Source organism: Neomonachus schauinslandi, chromosome 8, assembly GCF_002201575.2.
Source record: "Neomonachus schauinslandi chromosome 8, ASM220157v2, whole genome shotgun sequence".
NCBI classification, from domain to species: domain Eukaryota; kingdom Metazoa; phylum Chordata; class Mammalia; order Carnivora; family Phocidae; genus Neomonachus; species Neomonachus schauinslandi.
In genome coordinates, this window is record NC_058410.1 from 51,561,176 (window position 1) to 51,585,932 (window position 24,757).

At 39.3% G+C, this 24,757-nt stretch overlaps 2 protein-coding genes across 2 annotated transcripts in view; one reads left to right on the forward strand and one right to left on the reverse strand.

Moving 5' to 3' along the window:
• The first annotated feature begins 134 nt into the window (after positions 1-134).
• Positions 135-12,314, forward strand: CD164 (CD164 molecule). Its single transcript, XM_021693433.2, has 6 exons — positions 135-433; positions 3,254-3,337; positions 4,776-4,847; positions 6,200-6,235; positions 9,907-9,963; positions 11,201-12,314. The coding sequence occupies exons 1-6, from the start codon at positions 250-252 to the stop codon at positions 11,365-11,367; spliced, it is 600 nt and encodes a 199-aa protein (XP_021549108.1). The 5' UTR covers positions 135-249; the 3' UTR covers positions 11,368-12,314.
• Positions 12,315-22,923: 10,609 nt separating this feature from the next.
• The window catches only part of LOC110583309 (coiled-coil domain-containing protein 162-like), a 50,913-nt gene continuing 49,079 nt past the window's right edge, over positions 22,924-24,757 (reverse strand). Inside the window, exon 17 of the mRNA XM_021693356.1 lies at positions 22,924-23,034. Within this exon, the coding sequence (XP_021549031.1) occupies positions 22,924-23,034 (111 nt within the window). The remainder of the gene's footprint in view (positions 23,035-24,757) is intronic.

A 24,757-nucleotide genomic window follows, 5' to 3' on the forward strand; every position in this document is an offset into this window, starting at 1 on the left:
CAGTCGCTGTGAGGGACAACCTCCCTCGATTTCCTCTCGATGTCCCTGTTCCCCCTCCCGTAGGAGTGCAGTTGGTATCGTCCTCGGCCCGCCCCCGCACGCCGTGGCCGGGGAGGGGGGGCCCCTCACGTGACCCCGGCGCGCTCTCGTGGGGGGCCAGACTCTCCGAGGCGGTGCCGCAGGAGACAGAGAGACGGCCGGAGCGGAGTGCGCCGCAACTTTCGCCCGAACGCCAGCGCGGAGGACGTGATGTTGGGGCTCTCTCGCCAGCTGCCTTGGGCCGCCGCCTGCCTGGCCGCGCTCTGTGTGCTGACCGCGGCTCAGAGCACCTACCCGGCCCCGAACGTGACTGTGATCACGACTTCATCGACCACCACCAAGACAGTTGTGACGACGGTGACGACTCTTGCGCCGGTCACCATTCCAGCACAAGGTGGGCGCCGGCCCAACGGGCTTCCTGTACTCGCCCGCCCGCCGCGCCGAGCCGCCCGCCCTGCCCGCGGTGCGCGCGGGGCCGGGGCCGGGACGGGCCGTGCTCCAGCAACATGGCGGCCCGTCCGAGTCTAGCCGGGGCCGGGATCGGAGTGACGGGGGTGGGGGAGCGACCCGGGGAGCAGGGGCGGCCGAGACTCGGTGGCCGTTGGGCTCTTGGCCACCCCGAAGTGTCCCACGCCGAGGTGCTTTTAAAAAGTGCCTCGTAATCCCCAGTCTCACTTCAGTTGGGGAAGAGGGGACGTGGCTTCCTCCCGCGGTGGCGGCAGTGGGGTTGATCGTGGGCGAGGCGACTCGCCTCCAAAGTTGGCGATCAGGTCGAACTCCCTCTCTTTGGGGTTAGTCATTTGCCCACCCAGGTCCTGTCTCCGAAAGAGGGCTTCTCCGGGACTTGGCAAAAGAGGGAAAGAAACTGAAGACGTTAATGCTCGCCAGTGTCTGAGACTTGGGTCTGAGAAAATAAGTTGCCTGCGATCTATTTTGATTTTGCGGATAGATGTGGGGTGTATTTGAGGTTTGGGCATTTGATTAATTAAAACTTTAAACTTGCTTTGTGCAAAGGAAGAAAAGTACCCCATTCGTGTACCCGATGCTTCATATATTCTTTTTGGCATTTTAGACTAAACTGGAAGATAGGTGGTGAAATCTCGGAGGAAGATGGAGATAAAGTAACTCTGCCGGGAACGTAGGTTTAGTTGATTGTGAAGCTGGGATTGGAACCCAGGTCTGTCGATTTTTAAAAACCCGATCAGGAACACACCCTTTATTAAGCTCTGCAGTCGTTCTGGGTACTGGTTGAGTCGTACACTGAATCTTAAAGCAGAAATTGGCAATGCCGTGACAGCACAAGAGAGAGGGGAAGATAAATTTGAGGTGAAAAAGAACCCTAGATATTTAAAATCTGAAATCTAGTGTGATTGGTTATTACCAATAGTTAATATCGAGTAAGGAGTAACTGGCATCTTGACTGAAGAATTGCTGAAGTGTCAGAATTTTACCTTGCCCCTCACCCCGGCTGATCATACTGTTTTGAGTGTCTTCCTTTGGTTTTTGTGTTTTATAGAAGTTTAATCAAATGTATAATTAATATTCAGAAAGATGTAATAGTGAAATTCAAAAATTGTTAAATGAGGAAAGTACATTGCAGTACAGTACTGGACATTCTAACTGCACTGTTTTTAAGATGATAGAGCACAATATGTTTTGTTTTCTGCTTATTTGGCAGTTTCTTCCCAGATTGTAGTTTTGGAGTGTTTGTTTTTCCAAAGTGAAGCTTGGAGATACCCAAGTTAATTGCTCTTTTGTAATTGAAAGTCATACAAAGGAGATGATTTGTTTAATGTAAGTAGCAGTTGGATAAGCTGCAGCCTAAAATGAAAGGTAGCAAGTTTAGTTCATTGTAAATAACATTGGCTCTGCTCTTCAGACATTAGTCATCAGGCACAAAAGATTTTAGACAACTAGCATCTTATATCAGTACACAAATCTCTGCAGAACTTATTTTCTACTTTGTGAACCCCTTACTCAAGGGTATTATGTATGTCCCAGTCCCTGATAAATTCTGGTGATAAAATATTGAAATGCATGGCCTCTGCGCAGAACGGGGGTTTTTTTTTTGTTGTTTTTTTGGCATAAGGAGAGCAAATGTGAATGTTTTTTGGAGGCATCTAGCTTCCAGGAAGGTGGATAGAGCCCTAGTCTAGACTTTTGTAGCCATTTGGCCTAAATTATTGACAAAGACCCTGCTAATTTGTTAAATTGTATGTACATGAATGTAGCCACTTCCAGATCTTATTGTCTCTTATTCTCCAGTCACGGTCACGGAGGACCCTGGAAAGAGCGGATCATTAATGAATTACAAATCTCTGGGGTTTTCAGAATGAGCATCATCCGAATTTGGGTTCAACCTGTAACAAATCTTTATTACTATTAAAAATTTCAGTGTCTTAGCTGATGTTTTGGGGCAGTGATTTCCCTGTGTGTAGTGTTGGCCTTATAACACAGCCTTTTTTCCAATATTTTTATTTTTTAAGGATGATTTAAAATGGCTCAAGAAACCCTGAGTGTCTGAAATAGTTGCCCTATAAAAAAGGGTTGTTTAGATAGGTACTGAGCATTCCCAGTAGTTTGTGGGGGTTTTTTCTTCCCTTTCTCTTGAGTTTATTTCAGCTTCAGCAGTCATTTATGATGATTGGAATTTCTTATTAAGCCAATTTATGAAGTGTTTTTGTGTTTGCGGTTAAAAACACATAACATGAGATCTACCATCCTAACAAATTTTTAAGTGTACTGTACATTATTAACTGAAAACACAGTATTATACGGAAGATCTCCAGAACTTTTCATCCTACTTGAAACTGTACCCTGCTTGAGGAGCAAATCTCCATTTCCCCTCCCTCTAGCAGCCATCATTCTACTTTTCTGCTTCTGAGTTTGACAATTTTAGATACTTAATATAGGTGGAATCATGCCGTATTTGTCCTTCTTTGAATGTCTGACTTAGCATAATGTCCTTAAGGCTCATCCATGTTGTAGTGTATGGCAGGATTTCCTTTTCTTATGGTTGAATACTATTCTATTGCAAAATGTAGAACACATTTTTTAATCCATTCATCTGTTGATGGACTACAACATTTTACCATTTTTCTGAATCAGTAAGTCTGGTACTGTACGTAATGCTCACTTTTGTTTAAAAAAGGTAAGTTGTACAAACTCAAAGTGAGGTATCAATTGATTGGTTTTATATGCCCCTCCCCACCAGAAATCTGTGAAAACCACAACAGCTGTGTTTCCTGTTTGAATGTTAGCCTTGATACTCCTACTTGCTTTTGGATAGACTGTAAAGGTAAGAACCTTTGGGATTGCTTTAATTTTGAGAATGGAAACTGTTTTGTTATAACATTTTAAGATATTCTACAGGGTATTCCTAAACACTTAAAAATTATTAAGAAAATTAGGTATATTATGTACTATTTATTTTGAAAAACAAGTACTTTTCCTTTAAAGTTCCTATTGCTTAACATTTCCCCTAAAATCTCTGGTCTCCCATTCTGTCCCCAGCCCTTTAATTTCTTAGACTTGATAATTAAGGTTTAGTAGGTTTTAAAGGAAGAGAGATTTTAAAGCTTTGGAAGATTAAATGGACAAGTACCCTGAAATCAGCTGTGAAAGAAAGTTGTGAAATTTTCCCCTAAAAACAGTTTCCCAGAAAAAGGAGGCATTCATCTTCTGTATGTGTCCTGCTAGATGAAATACAGAGACCTTATAAAACTTAGTTGGATACTTAGATATGGGAGAAGAATGAGATGGAAAGAGAGTTGGTGTTTTTGTTCAATTTTAAAATTAACCTTTAATTTGAAGGATAAAGAGCTAGTTGGAGATACTTTGAAATGGTAGTAAGGTTTTTGTTAGAACCCTGGGATTACAGCATATTCTGTTTTCTTAATGTAAGGTAGTTACTTTTTTTTCTTATTAGTAAAACAATTTATCTGGTGTGTGTGTGTATGTGTGTGTGTGTATATAGAGACACACACACACACACACATATGTAAAAAGCCGAAGCTATATATTAAGCTTCTTTATTCGTTAAAAAAATCTAAGAGTTCTGGGCATTATATCACTTCATAACAAAGTTTAAAAACTTCTTTTAAAATTAAGGTATTAGTTTAATTTGGGATTAAAATTTTTATTGTGTAAGAGTCACCTTTTTTTTATGTCATAAAATGGAATTTAAGAGTGTACCTTCCCCCCCCCCTTGTGTATGGCAGAGTTGGTATGTTTTGGGGCTTGAATGCCCTACTGTAGGATATGTTGGGGAAGGGTCTCCTTTACTCTTGCTACAAGTTTGACCATCAGGAAAGCAGTTTTAGAAAGTATAGAAAGCAGAGATCTGGAACAGAGGTCCTACCGCTGCTAATGGGGTACCTCCTGTGGTTACTAAGCCTTTATTAGATCCTGACTGCTCCCTGTGATTCAGCCGTCTTGTGGATTCTAGCAGCCTTTGCTATATAGTAGTCATGCCACAATTCTCTGATCTAAGTGTTCCTGATTTATCTGTTCTATGTATTCATGTGGAGTTTAGAAGAATATTTGCAGGGATCCTATGTAATATTTCTTAATCAATGAGGGAAAGAGAATAACAGAGTATTTTCTTGGTCTGTGGACTTCTAAAGTGTTTATGCCTGAGTTTGATTTTTGGAAGCAATTCTGGAGCTTAGTAACAAAGTCAAAAGATAATATAAACAAATGATTGGTGCTCTGTGTCTTTTCCCCCCCCATAACAGAGAAAAGCTACTGTTCACGTAATACAACAGTTAGTGATTGCCGGGTGGTGAATGGCACACAGTTCTGTTCTGGTAAGTATTCACATTGGCTGCTGGGGAAATTGGCCAAGAGGTGAGGAAGATCTTTGCCTCAGGAAGTCTTCTTTCAATAATTGGTTTGCCATTTCCATAATTCTCATCTTGTTAGAAATTTGGGTAGAAATAGCATATTCATACTGATCTAGAAGGACAGTGCTTTGAAGCTTAGTTTAGTGATCTGGGTATACTGTGGAATGCTCTAGGTATAGATCCCGCCTCTACTTTTTTTAACTCTTCTGGAAACTCACTGTAGTTCAGATCCTTTCTTTATTTGCATTTTACTGGACTGGACAATCTTGTTCTGGCCCTTTTCCTGATTATGGTGCTGGTGATTGTCACAATCTCTAGCATAGTTTGTGTTTTGGTTGAATCTTTTCTGTATTCATCTGTTTTCTCATTTTTGTACTTTAATTTGAAGAAATTGGTTACTCTTTAACCTTAACTCTTTGCTCAGGAAATAGTTAAAATTCCTAGATGAAACAACTGGTTTTTCTAACAAGATTACAAATGGACAGGGAAGTCAAACTTCTTAATTTGATGCATAAATAATAAATAGAGCAAAAGAGTTTTCTGGAGTGTGTCAGTAACCTTGAAAGACTACCTGTAACAATTTACTTTTAGTAAATTAGTCCAAACTTGAACTTCATAACAGAATTTCATTAGTGTGAGGTCAGTTATCCTCTTTGTAACAGAGTTCATATAATTTGGTTTAGGTGGTAAAAGAACAAAGATTTTTAGTATCTATTTTAATGTGTGTGTCAGAAAAGAATAATTATACCAAACCTGTGGTTTCATGAAAATAATTGCTTAGAAATAAGATTAAGTAAAACCTTTTAAAAGATACTACTTTAGAGAAAAATTAAGTAAGTAATTCTACTTAATTTGATGATGTATCAGAATTAGTTTGGACTATGTAGCACTCTACATCCAGTAGGGACCCAGGCTGTTTACTGTCATTGCTCAAAAATATCTTTGACCTTACTCTCCGAGGTGACTGCTCATGTTCCAGCCATCAAATTGGTTTTCCTGCCAACAGGAAGAGGAAAGAGGCCCGTATCTACCTACAGATGCTTTCTAGAAGTTATACTGGGCTACCTACCTACAGGGGAGGCTAAGAAATGTTTGTCTTTCCCCGGGGGAGGGAAATTCAACTACAGATCGGTGCTTCTATTTCTGAAGAAGGGGAGAGCAATATTGGTTAGAGCAACTGTCCGTCTCCTCCACAAGGTGGTACTTAAATGTAAACGTTGGAAAAGGGGTATTCAAATGACTGCAATTTGAAAAATAGCGTAATAGATTGTGATATTTTAGATTGCTTTGACTTAACGTTTGTTTGTTTTAAATAGCACCTGAGCCCACTCTGATGCCAACGAATTCTACAGGTAATACAAGATAATTGACTCTTTCCCCCTTTTCACGATTTGTAAGGTCTCTTGATGGACTTTTTAGTAATTAAATACCTAAAAGTTGTTACTATAATTTAAAAACTTAGTAGATGTATTTGGTCTTGGACCACAGTGATCACATTAGTATGAACTGTTCATGCCACTGGCACAGAACTCCAGCAATTCACAGTTATTGAATAGGGGAGGATTTGCCATATCTTTGGACATTGAGTCCACAAACTGCTCTTTGTGGATTTGTTGAAGATCTTGGGAAATACAGAAGCCTACAGGAAATTAAACTTCCCTATAATTCCCATCATCCAGAGGTACCCCAGAATGTCTTCAGTGATAAGATTCTCCCAGTCTTCTCTGTGTGTATCTCTCAATAGATGTACTTATGTACTTGGATAATATACCCATGCACATTTGGATTGTTTTCTCTCTTATACTGTTGTATACACTTCACTATCCTGCACTTGGTTGGATAGTTAGGTTGTCTTTCCTTCTCCATGTAGCAGATGTCCTACAGGGAAATATTTGCTGTTATCCTTGATGGAATTGATTCAAACAGCATTCTTGGGTCAGAGGATAGGATTATTTTAAGACTGAATATTGATTGCTTTTCAGAAAGATACGCTTTTCATTTCCAGCAACAACTGGAAAGTTTTCACTACCCCTTCAACGGGATTAGATAATTTCTCCTTTTAAAAATCTTTACCAAAGTGATATGAGGAATAAATCATTAAAAAACAACTACTCCAGGACAAGTAGTAGGTAGGCTGGATGATAGGGATTGGAAACAGAAGACGGCATTTTGTCTATCATAGAAACTGTGGAAAGGGTAAGTAAGCGCAGACATTTGTAGGAAGGTGTGTATATGGAGTAATATGGCAAATATGGTGACAGCTTCCTGGAGATGTTGACTGAATCTTGAAATGACCCTGGTAAAACCTGAGGACAGCTTCCAGTGGAGCAAGGCGGTCAGTACATGTGAAGGAGATATGAAAGAGTATAGTGAGGTCAGGGAATTGCATTTGGAAGTGCACAGTGAGAAATGGTTGAGCTGGACAGTCAACAGGTCAAGAGTCAGATTGGAAGGACAGATTGGAACAGGAGACAAGAGTGAACACAGGGAGATTAGAATAGATAACCCGTGGTGGGAATTGTGGAGAACTAATAGGGGAAGAGTGGCAGATGTATGCAAATAGACTTAGGAAGTAGGAGGGATAGGACTTGGAGGTGATGGCAGACCCTCAGCTGAGAGTGCAGGTGAGCTGGTCAGTGTAGGCAGGACTGTCCACTGGGCGCAGCTTGTAGAGAGACCAAACTCCAGGGAATGGTAATGTCTAAGGGTTGAGAAGAGGACCAGAGAGGAAGCTGAGTAGGGAGGGGGCAGACAGGTGTGTCCAGGAAACTGTGTGTGTGTTTTAGGTATAGTTTTTCAGAGGAAAAAGTGGTCAGATGCTGTAGCAAGGACCAGAACTCATTTTGAAAGACTTGGGCAGTGGTGACCTAGCTCATAGCAGGTTTTGGTAGCCAGCCAGTGATACTGTGTTGGTAGCTTGAATTACGGTGGAAATATTCGTGCCATAGAAATGGGCAAATGTTTCAGAACTTTTGGAGAGTACACAGTGCTACATAGCACCCATTAGAAGTCACTGACTAGGAGGATGTTAAAGATTGATGAAAGCAGAGATGTTGAGAGAAAATTAATTTCCAGAAGGTGGGATGTGAACCGAAAAGGGGAAAGGGGAGAAACAGTTTCTTCAAAACCACTGTGGGTTCACTTTTAATTTCTTCTCCATGAACCTTGATGTAGTTTTCATGCTTGATCCACACTGGGTTCTCCAGTGAAGTACCATGGAGTCTCTTGTTTTCTCTCTTTCATTCTGTAAGTGGAAGGAAGCCAGGGCTTGCTTACAGAAAATGCATCTGTTGAGTGGCAATTAGCAGTTGAAAAACAAACCTTGATATGGTCTCTTTCCATGGCTACTGCTGAAAGAGAGCAAGTGAGAAATTAAGGGATTATTTAAAGCAATGATGCAAGGAGAATCTGATTTATGTAGAAAGGTGCTCATTGGGGTTAATTATAATAGTCTTCTGTTAGTACTGATAAATATTATAAATAAAAATATTGATAAATAACCTCTTACAATAGAATGCCTAGATTATGTCAGAAATATAGTGGGAAATGTTCATAATATATTAAGTGGAAGACAAACCATTAAGTTCTACTTTTTAAATTTTTTTGTTACATAAATGCCTAGAGAAATGGCCAGCAGGAAGTAACATGTTACTCTGAGTGATGGGATTACTTAATTTACTGTATTTTTAAAATTATCCATCACCAATAGCAGCTTTTGTAACTGCTGAATTATTATTATTTTTATGAAAGGAACATACTGTAGGTCAATAGAGATACATTCCCTAAATATTGCGTAATCTTGAAAATTTTGTCAAAGTAATACCTTGGTCAAAAGTAAAAGTGTGTAAATGTTTTGCCTATTTACAAAAAAAAGAATTAGTCTGTGCGGTGTTCATAGGGCTGGTAGTAAGAATCAAAAGGCAAATTTGCAAACTTGTTTCCCTACCATTGTCAGACAAAATTTAATAAGTATTTTAAGATTGAAAAGAATATATGCTTGTTTAGTTTGTAAAGTGTTATTTTTTTGCAGCAACTTTTAAGGGATTAAAAATCTGAAAATAATCAGACCCTTTAATCTAGGAATTCTGTTTAAGAATCAGCCCTATCAGAGATGAGATCAGATATTTCCCTGCCAGGTGTTTATAGTATGGAGAAATGAGAGATGACCTAATTGTCCATCCAAGAGCAGGGTAGGGAAAATGTGTGCGGCAGTGCTCATAGTGAGAGAAAAGGATACAAACATGTAATCCCATCAGTATTGTTAACATATCATTGACTAGAATCTGTTGGTAGCATCAGTACTAACAGAAGTCTGTTACTACAGTGCTTTGGTTCCTAAATGTGTTTACATTCAAATTAATTCTTCTCACAGGAGTTCATTTTCTTTACAGGCATCATCAGATAATTTAAATTGGGGGATCTGTGGCCCCAGGGGACCTGTTCTTAAAATAAAATTTTATTGGAACAGAACGATGCCTGTTCATTTGCACATTGTCCTTGGCTGCTTTTGCACTACGCACCGCACAGAGCCTAAAATACTTCCTGTCTGCCCCTTTAAGAAGGTCTGCCAGCCCCTTGAAGTGAAGAACATAAGCCAACCTTGATACCTACTTGAGAAATCCTGAGCCACGCTTGTTTCTTACCGCGACTTTTTAAGTTAATAGTTTTTGTCATAGAAACGTAAAAAAAACCCTATAGTTCCCTCACCTAAACACTGATTCTTGCCCTCCTGTGTGTCTTTTTGCAAACTTTATCCAGATGTATACATAGATTTCCTACTTAGATATATACATAGATGTTAACATAGAATTTTATGATTGCTTTGTGTTTTCAAAAGTGTAATTTAAAGGCTAGTAGTCTGGCTATGTAGATGTGTTAGTGAACCACCACCTGAAATTTGGCCTTCATTCTTTAAAAAATGGAAAGTATGTTGAAGTTGGCAGCATTATTTTAAAAAGACAAATGACTAGGTCCTGGGAGGTTTGGAAATGGACGTTTTCAGTAAGTTTTGTTTGTATTGCAGCCCAAACCACCACCCTGCCTGCCTCTTCTACAGCCGCCCCCACAGCTACTACACCAGGTAACGAGGGTGTTTTAAACGAACTGTGGGGTAGGGTGGGGGTGCAGCCTTGCCTCGTGCTATTTTTGCCCCCATTTTCCCTTTGCTGTCATGAATGGTTGTGAACCAGACATTTGGAGGACCAAGATAGTAGGCTTTTAATGCAGTAATGGTAGGTTGGCCGCGAGTCCTCATTTTTTAATGTGTAGCCACATTTGGCAAGACACAGGAGAGTTAAGGGATAGTGTTTTTCTAAAACCCTTTTACTATAACTTGCAGGTGAGATCTCATTTCTTACAACTGATAAATACTGATGACTGTTAGAGATTAGTTGTGTGCTGTGTTAGATCATGGCGATTGGAGTGAAGAGAGTAGAGCCATCCTTTTTGCCGAGAAAGGTCTAAAAAGCCAAGATCACCGCAGATGTGCACCTCAGCCCTATTTCTCACTATTTCTGTACATTCCTTTGTAACTCTTAAAAGTGCATGTGAAAAGTAATTGTCTACTAATGAATGAGTTGATGTAAACTAAATATTTAGGTGATGCCATAGGACAACAACAAAAAATTTATTTTAAATATGAAATTGCTTTTTATTAAAATGGATGGTGCTCGACTTGAAACCTTCTACTCCCTAAAAAGAAATTTATGTTCTGTTTCCTCTTAAAACATTTTATTCCCTGAAAAGGGAACTCAAACTTTTGTGCTTTTATTCCATATGGTTTGGTAATGCTCATAATACAAAATTTTAGAGTAAGATTTACGATACCTTTAATAACAAGTTCTTTTGTTTGTTGAAATCATAAATTGCAGATACTTAAGATAATTTTTGTACTTTGAAAAATTGCAACTGAATTTTTGCTTACCTTGTGTATATTTAGTAAAAGTCAAAAGTTATATGAATTTCCAACACAAATATTAATATTTACTGTAACGATTAACAATATGTTATCTGAAGAAATTGCAAATTTTTAAAGTGCTTGACATGTTCTCAGGGCATAATTTATGTACCAGGAGAATCTTTTTCTGTCATTTCCATATTTGAATTTCTATGGCAGCGTTGACCACTTGATATCACTGGATGGAGTAAATGGGATAAATTCTAGTTGTAAAGACTTGACTCAAGAGCAAATACTTTATAGAATTTAACTCATGGCAAAGTCAAAGTAGAAGCTCAGGTGGGTCTTGAAATTATGGGTAGAGGATCAGAGGATCATAGGACTTACTAAGTCTTGTTATTTTTTCCTTCTTATTTAACAGGTACAACTAATACCACTTTAAGTCCAACTTCACAACCTCGGCGGAAGTCTACCTTTGATGCAGCCAGTTTCATTGGAGGAATTGTCCTCATCTTGGGTGTGCAGGCTGTAATCTTCTTTCTCTATAAATTCTGCAAATCGAAAGAACGAAACTACCACACTCTGTAACAGACCCATTAAATTAACAAGGACTGGTGTGTAACTCACTGAAACCAAAATATTCTCTTTCAAGATGTCCCACAGGGAAGATGCTATTCCAGGATCTTTACATGTTCAAAGGATGCATATAGGATACTTGGGAGCATCGTCCTCGAAGAAAAGTCACTTAAATCATTTTGCTCAACAGGAATATTTCAAATACTCTGCATGAATCCTTGTGGCTGTCTTCTTTTATTTTAAATGGCTGCTGCTGTGGGATTATGTTATCTCTTCTTGACGTACCAAATGTAATTCTGTAAGTGAGGGGAAGCATCGTCCTGCACAGACAACCTCATGACTCTTTTGGCAGTTTAAATTTAGTCATTTTAAAGCCTGAAAGCTGCATTATTGTCATCCTATCTCAGGATGTAGTTTAGTGACCAGAATTGAGAAGAATGTGCCAAATGAGCATTAATCGGGTGGACTTTTGGCTGTCCTTTCAAAAGTGGAATAAATCTATAAATTTAGTATCCTTAGAGTAACATTTTGTGCTTGATGACAGTTATTTTTTCTACATTAGAAATAAGATGCCACACAGGGAATTACATTCCAGATTTAAAGAAACAAATAGGATACAAACCGTTAACAAATAGCAGGTTATCGCTCATACTTGTAAAGCACCTTAAATCATTGAGAAAATAAAGAACAGTGCCTTAAAAGACAGACTGAAAGGTAGACTGTAACTTCAGATATTTGTGATTTGTTCTTTACACATTAAGGCAGGTAAAGGTTGGTCTAATGTAACTGTTGACAAGCTGTAGCAAACCTGCTTTTAGTAGATACCATACTGTTAGTATTTAATTGAAAACTTAACTGTTTTATTTCAGACCTGAGCAAGTTAAGCTAAAGGATGTTCTACAGAGTTGAAAGCCTTCATATATTGTACTTCCCAACATTTTTCTTAGGCTGTTAAAAAGTATGAAGTTGATGTACTTACATTTTCCTTTGTACTTCAGGAAGTATCCTAACACTGTTGTACCTTGAAAGGATTTTCACCAGGTTTCCTTGAAAAGTAACTTTTTTAATGAGGCAAGAAGGAAATCAGTTGTTTTAGAGTCATTTACTAACTCTTGAATGAGACAATCATTTTAAGTTTTGAGACCAGAAATGTGACCAGTGTAATTTCAGAAAATCTAAGGATTTTCGGTTGATTGGATTAATGTAGATTTTTAATGATGATTGCCTGGATAGACACATTGTGCTTTCTCTTCTTTCTTTCTCCTCTCTCCCATCCTTTGTTCTTAGTTTCAATTCCCGTAGTATAATAAGCATGCAGACTTTAATTTTTTTTTTAGTTTTCTTAGGAAGCACTAGTTTTTTCAGTTTTAGAGGGATACTTCTCCCCTGCCTTTGACATATTGGATTAGTTCAGAGGTTTTCATTAGTTTTTAAAAAACCTTTTGCTTTTCTAGGTCATTAAAGTTTTTTTAGTTTCTTTAGCCTATAGAGGCTGAGTTTAGCACTTGGTTTTCAATATTTTGTAGTAGGAACTGACAAGTTGCTTTGGTCCATTTCATAAGCCAAAATTCCTTGCAGTTAGATATGATTATATTCAAGGTTCTTAAAATGAAGATTTACTGTTTCTTTGTTACTGCTGGTACAGCTAAAGTTTGTTTTACTTGCACATTTGTACATACACTTAATGTTTTCAAGTGCCTTAATTGTTTAAAATCTCTGGCTTCAAAGGTTTTTGGGAAAAGGTAGGTTTACCTCACATTTTTGTGTTTTCATTAGTAATATTCTGATATCAGTTCTAGGAACCTCACAAAAATTTTTATTATGGTGCCATGGCTGTTAGTTTTTAGTGAGTGCTGTAAGATCCAAGAATCATTTGAAAATATACGGAATCTCCATTTCTCCCAAAGTGGCAAAATTTAGCTACAGTGGTATATAATTATCATTTACCTTGTCACACATAAATGTCAATACATACAGCAATTTTTGTGAAAATGTAGCTGATGAAGCTTCTCCTCTTCTCTTCTGTAATTTTGAATACTGCTCTGACAACAAAACCGTAATATGAAACCAGTTAGATTTTGCAATAAGACTTCTTAAAACAGAACTCATGGCCTTCCCGCCCCCCCCCACCCCGTCCCCGCCTTTAGTATCTTGAGCCATTTGGGTTTTGTTTTTTTTTAATCCAGAAGGTATATAGAAACCTTTTCAGATGTTTCTCTTGATTTGTTCATGTGGATGCAGTTCTATCAAAACACCTAATTTACCTTACAGATATTTGTTGCACAGGCAGACGCTGCTGTATTTAGAAATTTCTCTTTCGGTTCATTAAAAACTGCAAAACCAATCTGTATCATGTACCAAACTGATTTAAAATAAATCTACATGTTTATTGAATTAATCTGTTCTTTTTTATTAACTGAAGTATTTTTGCATTTTGATTATGAAAGTTAATGTTAGTTGAATTTACCTTACCAGTCTGTTTGGGGGTGGGTTGTCTACTCTCTTTTTATTGCTCTCCAAGACCAGCAGATAGTAAGATAAGCATTCATCAGTGGAGGACAGAGCTTTAGAAACTTGCAGTGCTTAGTGCTTTCAGCACTTGAGTGATGTCGGTCCATTGTCTTCTCACTCACATTGTTCTCGGAGAAATCTGTCCTCTTCATCTTCTGTTCCTCTGCACATATCTTTGTTTTCCTTTGTTGCTTTTTAAGATTTTTCTCTATCACTGGTTTGAGCAATTTGATGATGATGTGCTGTGCTATCGTTTCTTGTGCTTGGGGTTTGTTGGGTTTCTTGGATATATGCTTTTCATCAGTTTTGGACATTCTCCACTGTTATTTGTTCAGATATTTTTTTCTATCCTTTCCCTTCTTTGGTGGGGATTTGCTCATCCATGCACTGTTTAGTTTTTTTAATCTTTTTCTGTTTCATGTCATATTACTGTGTTCAAGTTCACTAATGGCTCGAGTTTAATCTGTTAATCTTACCCAGTGCGTTTTTCATTTCAGATGTCTTCATTTCTAGAAGTTCATTTTGGATGTTTTTATATCTTTCATGTCTACATATCCATTCTTTAGTTTTTGAACATACAGTGGGTTTTGTTTTGTTTTTTAAATGCCTATGTCTGCTAATTTTAATACTGGGTCAGTTTGATTTTTTTGCTCATTATGGAGTCATACTTTTCCTATTTCTTTGCATGCAAGATGTAAATTATAACCCGTTGGGTGCTGGCTATTTTTGTTCTGGGACAGAGGAAACAGTTTGATCCTTTTTAGGTCTTGAATTTAAACTTTGGTTAGGTGAGAGAAGAGCAGCATTCATTGGAGGGCTAATAGTTGCCCAGTTCTGAGGCAAGACCCTTCTGAGTACTCAGTGCCCCTGGATTATGAGGCTTTCTAGTCTGGGCTGTGGGGACAGGCTCTGTTCCTAGCCTTGTGTGGGCTTCCCGGTGCTGTTTCCTGGAAACCTTTCTCCAGCCGTGGGTAGTTACCTCATGCATATGCTGATCAATATGTTGCTGAGACTGCACTCTGCAGATCTCCGGAGTTCTCTTTCTGTGGCCTTCCACCCTGGTGCTCTGCTCTGGAACTCCAGCTGCCTTCAGCTGCTTTGACTTTCAACTCAGGAAGCGCACTGGGCTCTGGGTGTCCTCTGCCCACATCGTGGCTTAGAAATTCAAGGCAGTAGGCTGGGTCAATAGTTTCCTGTCTTTCAAGGATTGCTGACCTTTGCCCAAAGTCCAGTGTATTGAAAACTACTGTTCCGTGTGTGCTGTCCAGTTTTTCAGTTTGAGGGTAAATGCGGTCTCTTACTTCATCTTGGCCAGAAGAAAAAGTTCAAGATGGGGATTTTAAAGTTTTAATTTTTAATTCAAGGAACATACAAATACATATTCTTAAGTTTTTTTTTTTCTTAAACTATACAAGATAAGTGTGTCTGCTTTGATCGTCCCTCAATCCCTTCCCCTTGCTTCTCCACTTTGCAGAGGTAATTACTAGAACTAGTCTGGTGTTAAACTCCCCTCTCCGCCCGCATTGTTTATATACTCTCTGTACCCTTAGGAAATACATAATGTGGATTTTTGTTTTAACATCAGCCTGCAACTTCTTCTCACTACTTCTTGGAGATCTTTCCTAGTTAGTGTATTCTTAAATTCTTAAATTCTCTTAAGGTCATATGTAATGTATCATAAGTATCTACCTATTGAAGGATAGTAGGTTTGCAATTTTTAGTTTTTAGTAACACTTTTGCAGAGCGTATCTTTGCACCTGCCCCCTTGTTTATGTGTGAATTTCTCTCTAGAGTAAACATGGAGAAGTGGAGATCTGCATCATAGGGTTTGCACTTTGAACTTTTTATATTTAACTGATTTTTTTAATTTAAATTAATATATAGTGTATTATTAGTTTCAGAGGTGGAGTTCAGTGGTTCATCAGTCTTACATAATACCCAGTGCTCATTACATCATGTGCCCTCCTTAATGTCTATCACCCAATTACCCCATTCCCCACCCGCTCACCTCCGGCAACCCTCAGTTTGTTTCCTATGACTAAGAGTCTCTTATGGTTTGTCTCCCTCTCTGATTTCATCTTGTTTTATTTTTCCCTCCCTTACCCTATGCTCTTCTGTTTTGTTTCTTAAATTCCACATATCAGTGAGATCATATGATAATTGTCTTTCTCTGATTGACTTATTTTGCTTAGCATAATACCTTCTAGTTCCATCCACACTTTGTACATTTTAACAGACTGAGATTGCCTTCCAATTTCCACCAGCCAAGGTACCTGAGAGTTTTCTATATCCTTTCCATCTGATGTTGGCAAAGTTAAATTTTAGTACTCTGGTGAGTGAAATGATTTACTTGGTTACTGTCCTTAATTTGTACTTCCTCTGTGAATTGTCTTTTTTTATTGTCTTTTCTTATTTGTAGGATTTTTTTTTTAAAGGTTTTACTTATTTGAGAGAGAGAGAGATAGATCACAGAGGCCATGGAAGAGGGAGAAGCCGACTCGCTGCTGAGCAGAGAGCCCGATGCTGGGCTTGATCCCAGGACCCTGAGATCATGACCTGAGCCGAAGGCAGACGCTTAACTGACTGAGCCACCCAGGCACCCCTTAACTGTAGGATTTTTTATCTTAAAATGTGCTGGGTGCTCATCTGTGGTCAATGGATTTTCTTCAATATTTTCAAGTCTTTGTCTTTGATTATGGTGTCTGTATCACCGGAGTACAAGCAGAAGATGGAAGCCACATAATATGAACAGGGGAAGTTTGACCTAAGAGTGGATTGGAGTGATAGGACATATTATCTGTAATATTTTAAGAAATACAGACAAAGCAGTAAAGGATTCTAAAGAATACTGGCATAGGAAATATAAGATGGCCACTATCTGTTCTCCCTCAACTGAATTCCAGAAATAATTAGGATACAGTCGTGGCTGTCTGGATGAAGTTTGTGGTAGCTGCAAATCCACTACCAGGCAGCTATGGGGAAATGATATACCAGTGGTAACCTGCGAAGTTATCCAAGGGATGCAGGGTAAGCCATGCACAGGACGTACCACACCAGTGACCCCCCACTGCTAAGCTGTGTGCACTGCTAGAGTTTTGCCCAGAACCAGGAAAAGAAATTCCTCCAGTACTGTCTACTGACAAAACATCATGCCACCTAGCAAAGAAGTATTCACTCATATGGTTCAACTCCATTGTCATTATAATGGTGGAGCGGGCAACAGGTGGATTCAAAGCTTAAAGCCCTTCTTTCTGTTGATTTATGACCTCCCACTATTTAATATTTATTTTGCCCTTGCTGAGAATCTCAAGTGGTCAGTTCTTTTCCTGGTGGTGACGCAAATATTACTACCAAAGGGTCTGAGTCTTCCACTGTTCTACCTGTTTTGGTTGCATAATTTTTCATTAATCTTTACTATTGGTATGGAACTACTCAGGCACCCAGAGAACCCCCTTGTTCCAGATACGGTCCTTGCCTCCATTGTGTACCAGCAATACAACCTCCCTTTGGTAATCCGGATTGACCATTCCAGCCAGTAGGGTAACACCTTTCACGGCCTATTGGTTTAGTGGCTTATGAATCCCAAGATGGCCAAGTGGCAGTCTCATTTTAGATCTTATATCAATAGGCCCATTGTTGTGTCCCTGGTTGAAACAAATCTTGGGAACTAAGACCTCCAAACCAGCTCAGCTTGAGGTTCCTGAGATGAGAAGTATAATCCTGAGGAGTCTCGCCCACTTCTACCCCTGATTGATTCCTGGGTTCATATGCTACCTTCTGTGAGACAAGGCCATCCTTTCAAGGTGGTATCTCCCAACAATTACAACTGAGTTTTCAATGAATTATTCCACCTTTCAATTAGACCAGCCCCTTCTGGGTGTTGGGGGATGTTAATTTCACAGGCATGAGTTCACCTCAACATTTCCTTTACTGTGAAATTGATTCGTTAATTAGAAGCTGTGCTATAGGCAAAGCCATGACAGTGGATAAGCCATTCTGTGAGTATGTGTATCAGATAGTAGTGCTGGCAGAAGCATTATAGACCATATCCAGAATGTGTGTGTATTCCACTCAAGAGGAATCTCTGTCCTCTACGATGGAAAAGGCCCAACATAATCAAATTGCTATCACATGAATGGCTGTTACCCATGAGATTAATACCATACTGCATGCAGCCTCAGTATTGGTCTCAACTCTTGACAGATTAGGCAGTAGTGGGTAGGTAGTGCATGTCAGCCTTGGTAAGGGGAGATCCATGTTGTTGAGCCCATGCATAGCCTCTAGCTCTGCCACCATAGTCACGTTGTTCATGGGTCGACTGAGCAAGTCCTGGGGTAGCTGGGGAATGAGACTGACTGATACCCGTAGAGTGCATTATTTTATCCACCTGATTAATAAGAGCCTTCTTTGCTGTAGATGCCCTTCAGTGACATAGGCTACGAATATCTTCACAGTGTGTTTCCATTCCAAGATCCATCCACATACCTCTTTCCACATTTACTTGTCACCAACCTTTACTATTTCTTCCAAGTCTCTGACTATCCAACCAAACCATTAGCAACTACCCAAAAATGAGTGTGGATTTGTACTTCTGGCCATGTCTCAGATCAGACACAGTGGACAGTCAAATGTACTACTTGCATTTCACACGGAAGATTTCCTTGCACTCCTTTTATTTAGGCTCGCTCTTGAGTGGAGCATGGGGCTACAGCTGTCCACTTTTGGGTGGATCCAATATATCCTACAGACCTATCTATAAACCAGGTTTAATATTTTTTTTTCTTGGCTAGCTAGTTGTTAGAAACACCCCAGACCAGCGGTATTGACTGAGGAAGAGGAGGCAACAGGAGTTGGTGTTGAAAGAGTCTGAGCCACATGTTCATGCAAGCTATTTGTACCTTTCAGAACTGTTCCATCAAGTTAACAATTGTAAACTATTTCCATTGATGATAGATTGCTGCTGTGCATGCTCAAGTTTATGACTAGGTAGATTCTCCAACACCCAACTCATGATGTGAAGGTCAGGCTACCTGCTCACCTACCATCCCATGGCTGGGTAATCAGTCTCTACAAGGCATAAAAGGAGAATAGTTATCTTCAAAAGAGGGCCTAGATTTGCTCCAAAATCCTAGGGTTCTGCCCTGTGTTTCTGCTTGACAAAGGCTCTATACATGCCAGGATACTTTTAGTATCACCTGCTCTGCTGGATCATAGGACCTATATGGCAGAACAGCTTATACTGTAACTCAAATTCATGACAGGACCTTCTCTTGCCCTGCTCACCACTCAAAATTGGTAATCTTATAGGTAACTCTAGAGGTGGGTTGAAATAGCAAACTCAAATATGGTACATGTTGCCTTCAAATCCAGAAAGGCCTACTGAGCCTTTTTTTCACGGTATATAGCTTGAGCTAAAGCAAACTGTCTTTCTCCTTAGAGGGAGATATTTAACATGCTCAAAACCACTGAACCCACCCAGAAACTTCACTGGGGTTAATAGCCCTAAGTTTCTGTGGAATTTGTCTTTTACCTTCTAGTTCTTGTATGTCTTACTAAGGCGCCAAAGTATTTACTACCTCCTACTCATCATATCCAATCAGCATAATGTTATCAACATAGTGGACCAATGTGATTTTTGTAGAATGTCATCATGATCAAGGTCTCTACAGACTCTATCATGGCAGAGAGTAGAATTGACAAAGTCTTAAGGCCAGACTTCGACAGTATACTACTGCTGCCCTACCAGGTAAAAGCTAACTGCTCCTTATGGTCCTTACAATTTGTTACGGAACAAAAGGCATAAGAAATTGGGTCAACAACCGCATAACAAATGCCAGGAGGATACTCATTTGCCCCAGTAAAGATACCACGTCTGAGATAGCAGCTGCGATTGGAATCACCACCTCATTAAGATGTGAACCTGATAGTCTGTAGTCATTTTCCAAGATCCACCTGTTTTCTGCACAGGCCAAAGTGGTGATTTAAGTGGCAATGTGATAGGTATCATCATCCTTGTTTCCTTTAGGTTGTGATGGTGGCATTAATCTCTGTGGTTTCCCCACGGATATAATATTGCTTCTGGTTTACTTTCCTGAGAGGGGAAGTTCCAGGGGCTTCCAATGATCTCTTCCTACAATAATGAGCCTTCAACTCATGGGTTAAAAACCAATATAAGAGTGTTTTCAGTTGTTAATTATGTCTATTCCAATTATACATTCAGGAACTGTGGAAATAACCACATGGTGGGTCCATGGATTGACTGGGTCCACTGTAATTTGAACCTGAGACCCCTTCTGTTACCTCACTGTAAACCTTCATTTTAACTGGTGAGCCACAGCGTGTTTTGGGTTCCCAGGAATTACAATTTTATTTTTTAGGAAGGTTCCATACCCAATGTGGGGCTTGAATTCATGACCCTGAGATCAAGAGTCACATGCTCTACTGACTGCGCCAGCCAGGCATCCCTTGGGTTCCCAGGAATTAGAATTAATTTGGAGGTACTGCCTATTCTTCACCAAATGGTCTAGATATTTCTTGTTCTCTGATGAACAGTAACTCTAGGAAATGACTACAGATCCCTTAGGAAAATGTTTTGAAGAAGATTTATGATGTGTACCTACAGCAGTGGTATAGGGTCCTTTCTCAAGAGGATCCAGCCTCCCATGAGGTCAAGGTCTGTAAATTGACTTAGGTATGGAATCTGAGTGAGAGACTATGACTCTCCTCTGTGCTAACTCAAGCCAGGTGTTTGGCTACCAGAGTTTTTCCTGTTGTATAGATCAAGCAATATTTTAACTGGCTGCCCATATGATTTCATTCAGGGGGACACGCTGACCACCAAAGATATCTAAGTGCCAGGTCTATAATCTGAATACTGATATGTCCCTGAGGCCCTTTATAACAGACATACCCACCTTGTCCTTGGCAGTTGCCTTCTGCTATTCTGGGACTGCATCATGACCATTGAAATGAGAGAGCCCATGTCAACAGCAATGAGAAATGACAAGATTGTGATTTCAACTGTCATTATCATTTAGCATTCTGTACAATTAAAATTTGTGCTTGATTTTTAGCAGTATTACCCCTGTGACTACAAGAAATAAGAGATTTTTTTTTAAAGGCTGCTGTGGAAGCTCTCTGGTTTGCAGACCATGATTTGAGCTGAGAATTAAAGGACCAGAGCTTGTCATTTTCTTCTGTAAGTGCTAAAGTGTTATATGCAACAAATGAATCATTGAACACTACATCAAAAACTAATGATGTAATATACAGTGGCTAACAGAACATAATAAAATAAATAAATAAAATAAAGTGCATCCAAGAAAGTCCATCTCACACCCCACTATTTATGGTCATTATTGCCATGAGAGTCAGTATAGTAGCAAATTAGGTTCCCAAGGCATATGCTTCAGTAGGCTTCATCACAATCAACCATGGGTAATAACTTGGTTAGTTGTCATGCCACTGCATGCGAAGGATTACTAGTATTCCATTTCTTATTGTCAAGGAGCTCAGCACTGTGTTCAAGCCCAAGGGTGCAATGAAACAAATCCCCAAACCCCGTCTTTGTGAGTCTGTCCGCTAAGACCACTCCACTACTGGTATGAGTTCTGTATTATTCATGGGCCAATTAAGAGATAGAAACCACACAGTAATCAAATTGTGAGAAAGTTTAATATAAAGGCTTATTAACTATAACAAGGGGTTGAAGTAATGGGAGGATTGACTGGGAAGCAATAAAGAGAGCTCTGAAGAATATAGGGATAGCAGATATAGTGAGCAGCCACTACCCTCCAGAGCTGACATCCATTGGAGAGGGTGTGGCCTCATTGGAGAGGGTGTGACCAAGGCTCACTGGATGGCAGAGAAGGTCACTGAGGCTGGGAAGCAGCCCTCACAGAAGGGGAGCAGGAGGAGAAAGCCCTTCACAGAAGGCGCCATGCCAGTGGCCCTCCACCAGGAAGCTGCATGTTCTGAGCATTCCTGCACTGAAGCCTGGTGCTACAGAAGCCATGGACATGGCAGGAGCCTGCCAAGAGGAGCACCCCAGAACCTCCTTCTCCTGCGTCCCTCCAGTACTCTCTCCTGACAGAGCTTAAAATCTTGCAGTGGGCAAAAGAAGAAATATTTACAGGGTCCATATTAATTATATCACAGCAGACAAGAATGAATTTAGAGCTGAGAGGCATAAAGTAATAATTGGTACCATACCTTGTCATGCTGAATTTTTAGCTTTGACATCAAAGTCATCGATCTTCCTCTTAGCTTTTGTTTTTCATGTTCTATTTCAGAAATAAGTTTGTGTTTGTCTTTGTGCATGTGTGTGTGCGTGTGTGTGTGTGTGTGTGTGTGTGTGTGCGCATATAGATCTTGAATCCATTCAGGATTCATTTTGTATAGTGTAAGTGACAATTTATTCTACTTCAAATAGACTCAACCTTATTCTTAATTTGAAAAGCTATATATATCATATTTAAGCTTATGTACGTAGATGTTTCTCTGGTCTGTTCTGTTCCATTCATCTACCTATTTATTCCTTTACCCAGGATACATTTCCTCGTCTGAACAATAAGACTTGGATCAGGACTTTACAAAAGTCTGAAGAGGGTTTCAGTATTTGTAGGAAGGATAAAAAACTGTTAAGAGAGGATGATGTTTTTAAGTGAAACAAATAGAAATAAGTGCTCTGAAATTTATTTAGATTAATCTGTTCTGGTTTTTCACTTGCTAATAAATACTGCTTAGCAGCAATGCCCTCTCTCCTGGTTCCCACCACCTCATCAGCAATCTAGAACCCATAATGAGAGGCTGTTGCTTGACCAAAGGCAAGGCCTAGGTTGTAGAAATGTGGATCAACTCTAAGTTCTTAAAACCTAAGGCCAAACCCTACCTCACCCAGGACATTCGGATATAATCATCTCAGTCCTTCCACACTTTCTTCATAGTACTTTAATAAAAATTAGGTAAAGTTTTAATGGAGGTTAGAATCATTTTTATTCATTCAAATGCTCAAGAAAACAAAATGTGGAAAAGCATATATGATTACCAGTCAGGTCCTTATGGGATTATGGATGGAGCTGTGCGAATTTGAAAAGCTGAATGTTGAGCATTTTCTGCCACACTGGGTAGAAAGACGTTGTCAGACCTTTTTTTGTGTTTAATAGGTACCTGTAATATAAAGATTAAATAGGTATTGGAGATATCATTAAAAGTCACTGTTACTCATAAGACCAAGATCATTGGGTCAGTCTGGGTTAGGCCATTTAGGGTGCCTTCTTGTATTTGCCACTTGTCATAAAGGGAACTGGTCATGAATTTAATCTATCAACAGAAAGCCATTTTCATCTAAGGAAAAAAGATACCCCGTATGTGGAGTAATCTAAAAGTTCCTTAATAGTTTATCATTTGTCTTAGCGCAGTGTTTTGTTTTTTAGAAAATCATCGGCGGTCTTACATTCCAGCTATGTATAAATTCCTCTTCAGTCTGTATTTATCTGATTTGTCTTATAGGCCTTTCTTAAGAAGCCAGAGCTTAGATTCGAAGAGGCTCCAATTCTTTTGTGCCTTTCCTGGACCTTAGGCTTTTTGCTTGGGGTTTTTATAATGTACACAGGTTAATGGGCCACAAAACACTCCCTTACTTACTAGGGTTTGTTTAGACCATCACCCTTTTAAGTCTTTCGAATACAGTGGATCTCCTCAAATGCATTTAGTGACTTAAGCAGCCTTCTCAGCCATGAGTTATAATCATCAACTACCTCCATGAGAGCCACATTTGCTTTTGGGAGTGAAATGGGGATGAAGTGAATCTTAAAAGCCCTTGTGGTCCCATACACACCAACTGAATATTGCTTCCTTTTGGAAAAGGCTTTTTCAGAAACAAACAGCCGTTTACTAGAATTTCACCTTTTGGTGAAAGATGACTGCACAGAGATTGGTAAGTCAAGCAAATGGCGGGCATTAATAATGTGGTCCTACTGGTTCAAGGACCTCAAATGGATATTCCTGACCTGTTTCTTCCCTTTCTGTGTATGACTCCTTAACTGCATGTTCAGAAATACTGCAACAAATGTTTGGTCCAATAACTAGACCCTCCGCTGCAGAATTACACCCTCAAAAAAGACCTTAGAATTGGCATATTTTCTCTGACAATATGATTAAATCTTTTTCTTTTAATTTTCCTCAAAGCAAGAGGCAGGAATTCTTAAATGTGTTGACATGTAAACTTCTGGAGGGGATTCTGAAAAACAATGGGGCAAAGAGTGTAATACTTATCAAAGTAGTGCAGAGAAGGCAGTGGAAGAGCGTGTAAATGTTTTACATAAACTAAAAGCTGAAATGTTAAAAAAAAAATTCATGTACGTGCTATACCTTGACCTAATCTGTTCCAAGAATTTCTCTGGAGGGTAGATTTCTCACATGTTTTTAAAATAACTTCTGAAACTTTCTGCTCTGCCAGGGAACTCAGATAAGTGATCTTATGCTGCTAGTTAATTATTGTAGATGATGGAAGAAAAAGAAGAAATTCAGAGAAGAAATTCAGAGACAGAACACAGCAAGGTGTTGATACTGACTTCCACATCCATTTGTTTAATTGTAACTGAGTAAGTGCTTTTGGGCTGAATTGTTTTGACATCAGAATTCAATTATTGAGGAATAGCATCAGCAAGATGGCAGAGTGGGAAACCCTGGATCATCCTTCTTCCCACAAATGCATTGATTCAGAAACAATTCATGAACAAATTCCACTGTGAGAAATCCAGAATTTTATTATCTAGACCCAGGTATCTAGATAAGAGCCTGATATTTTTAATGTAAGTTTGAAGTGAACCTAAAACCACAATTTCATATTTACATTTTCATTGTTTCACATATATAATCAAATTCATCA

What these genes read in the sequence shown, in the direction of transcription:
- CD164 (XM_021693433.2), top strand. Translation starts at nt 250, where the DNA reads ATGTTGGGGCTCTCTCGCCAGCTGCCTTGGGCCGCCGCCTGCCTGGCC. An exon ending in GGTCACCATTCCAGCACAAG is followed by an intron (nt 434 to 3,253) that starts GTGGGCGCCGGC and finishes CCTCCCCACCAG; the next exon opens with AAATCTGTGAAAACCACAAC. An exon ending in CCCCACAGCTACTACACCAG is followed by an intron (nt 9,964 to 11,200) that starts GTAACGAGGGTG and finishes CTTATTTAACAG; the next exon opens with GTACAACTAATACCACTTTA.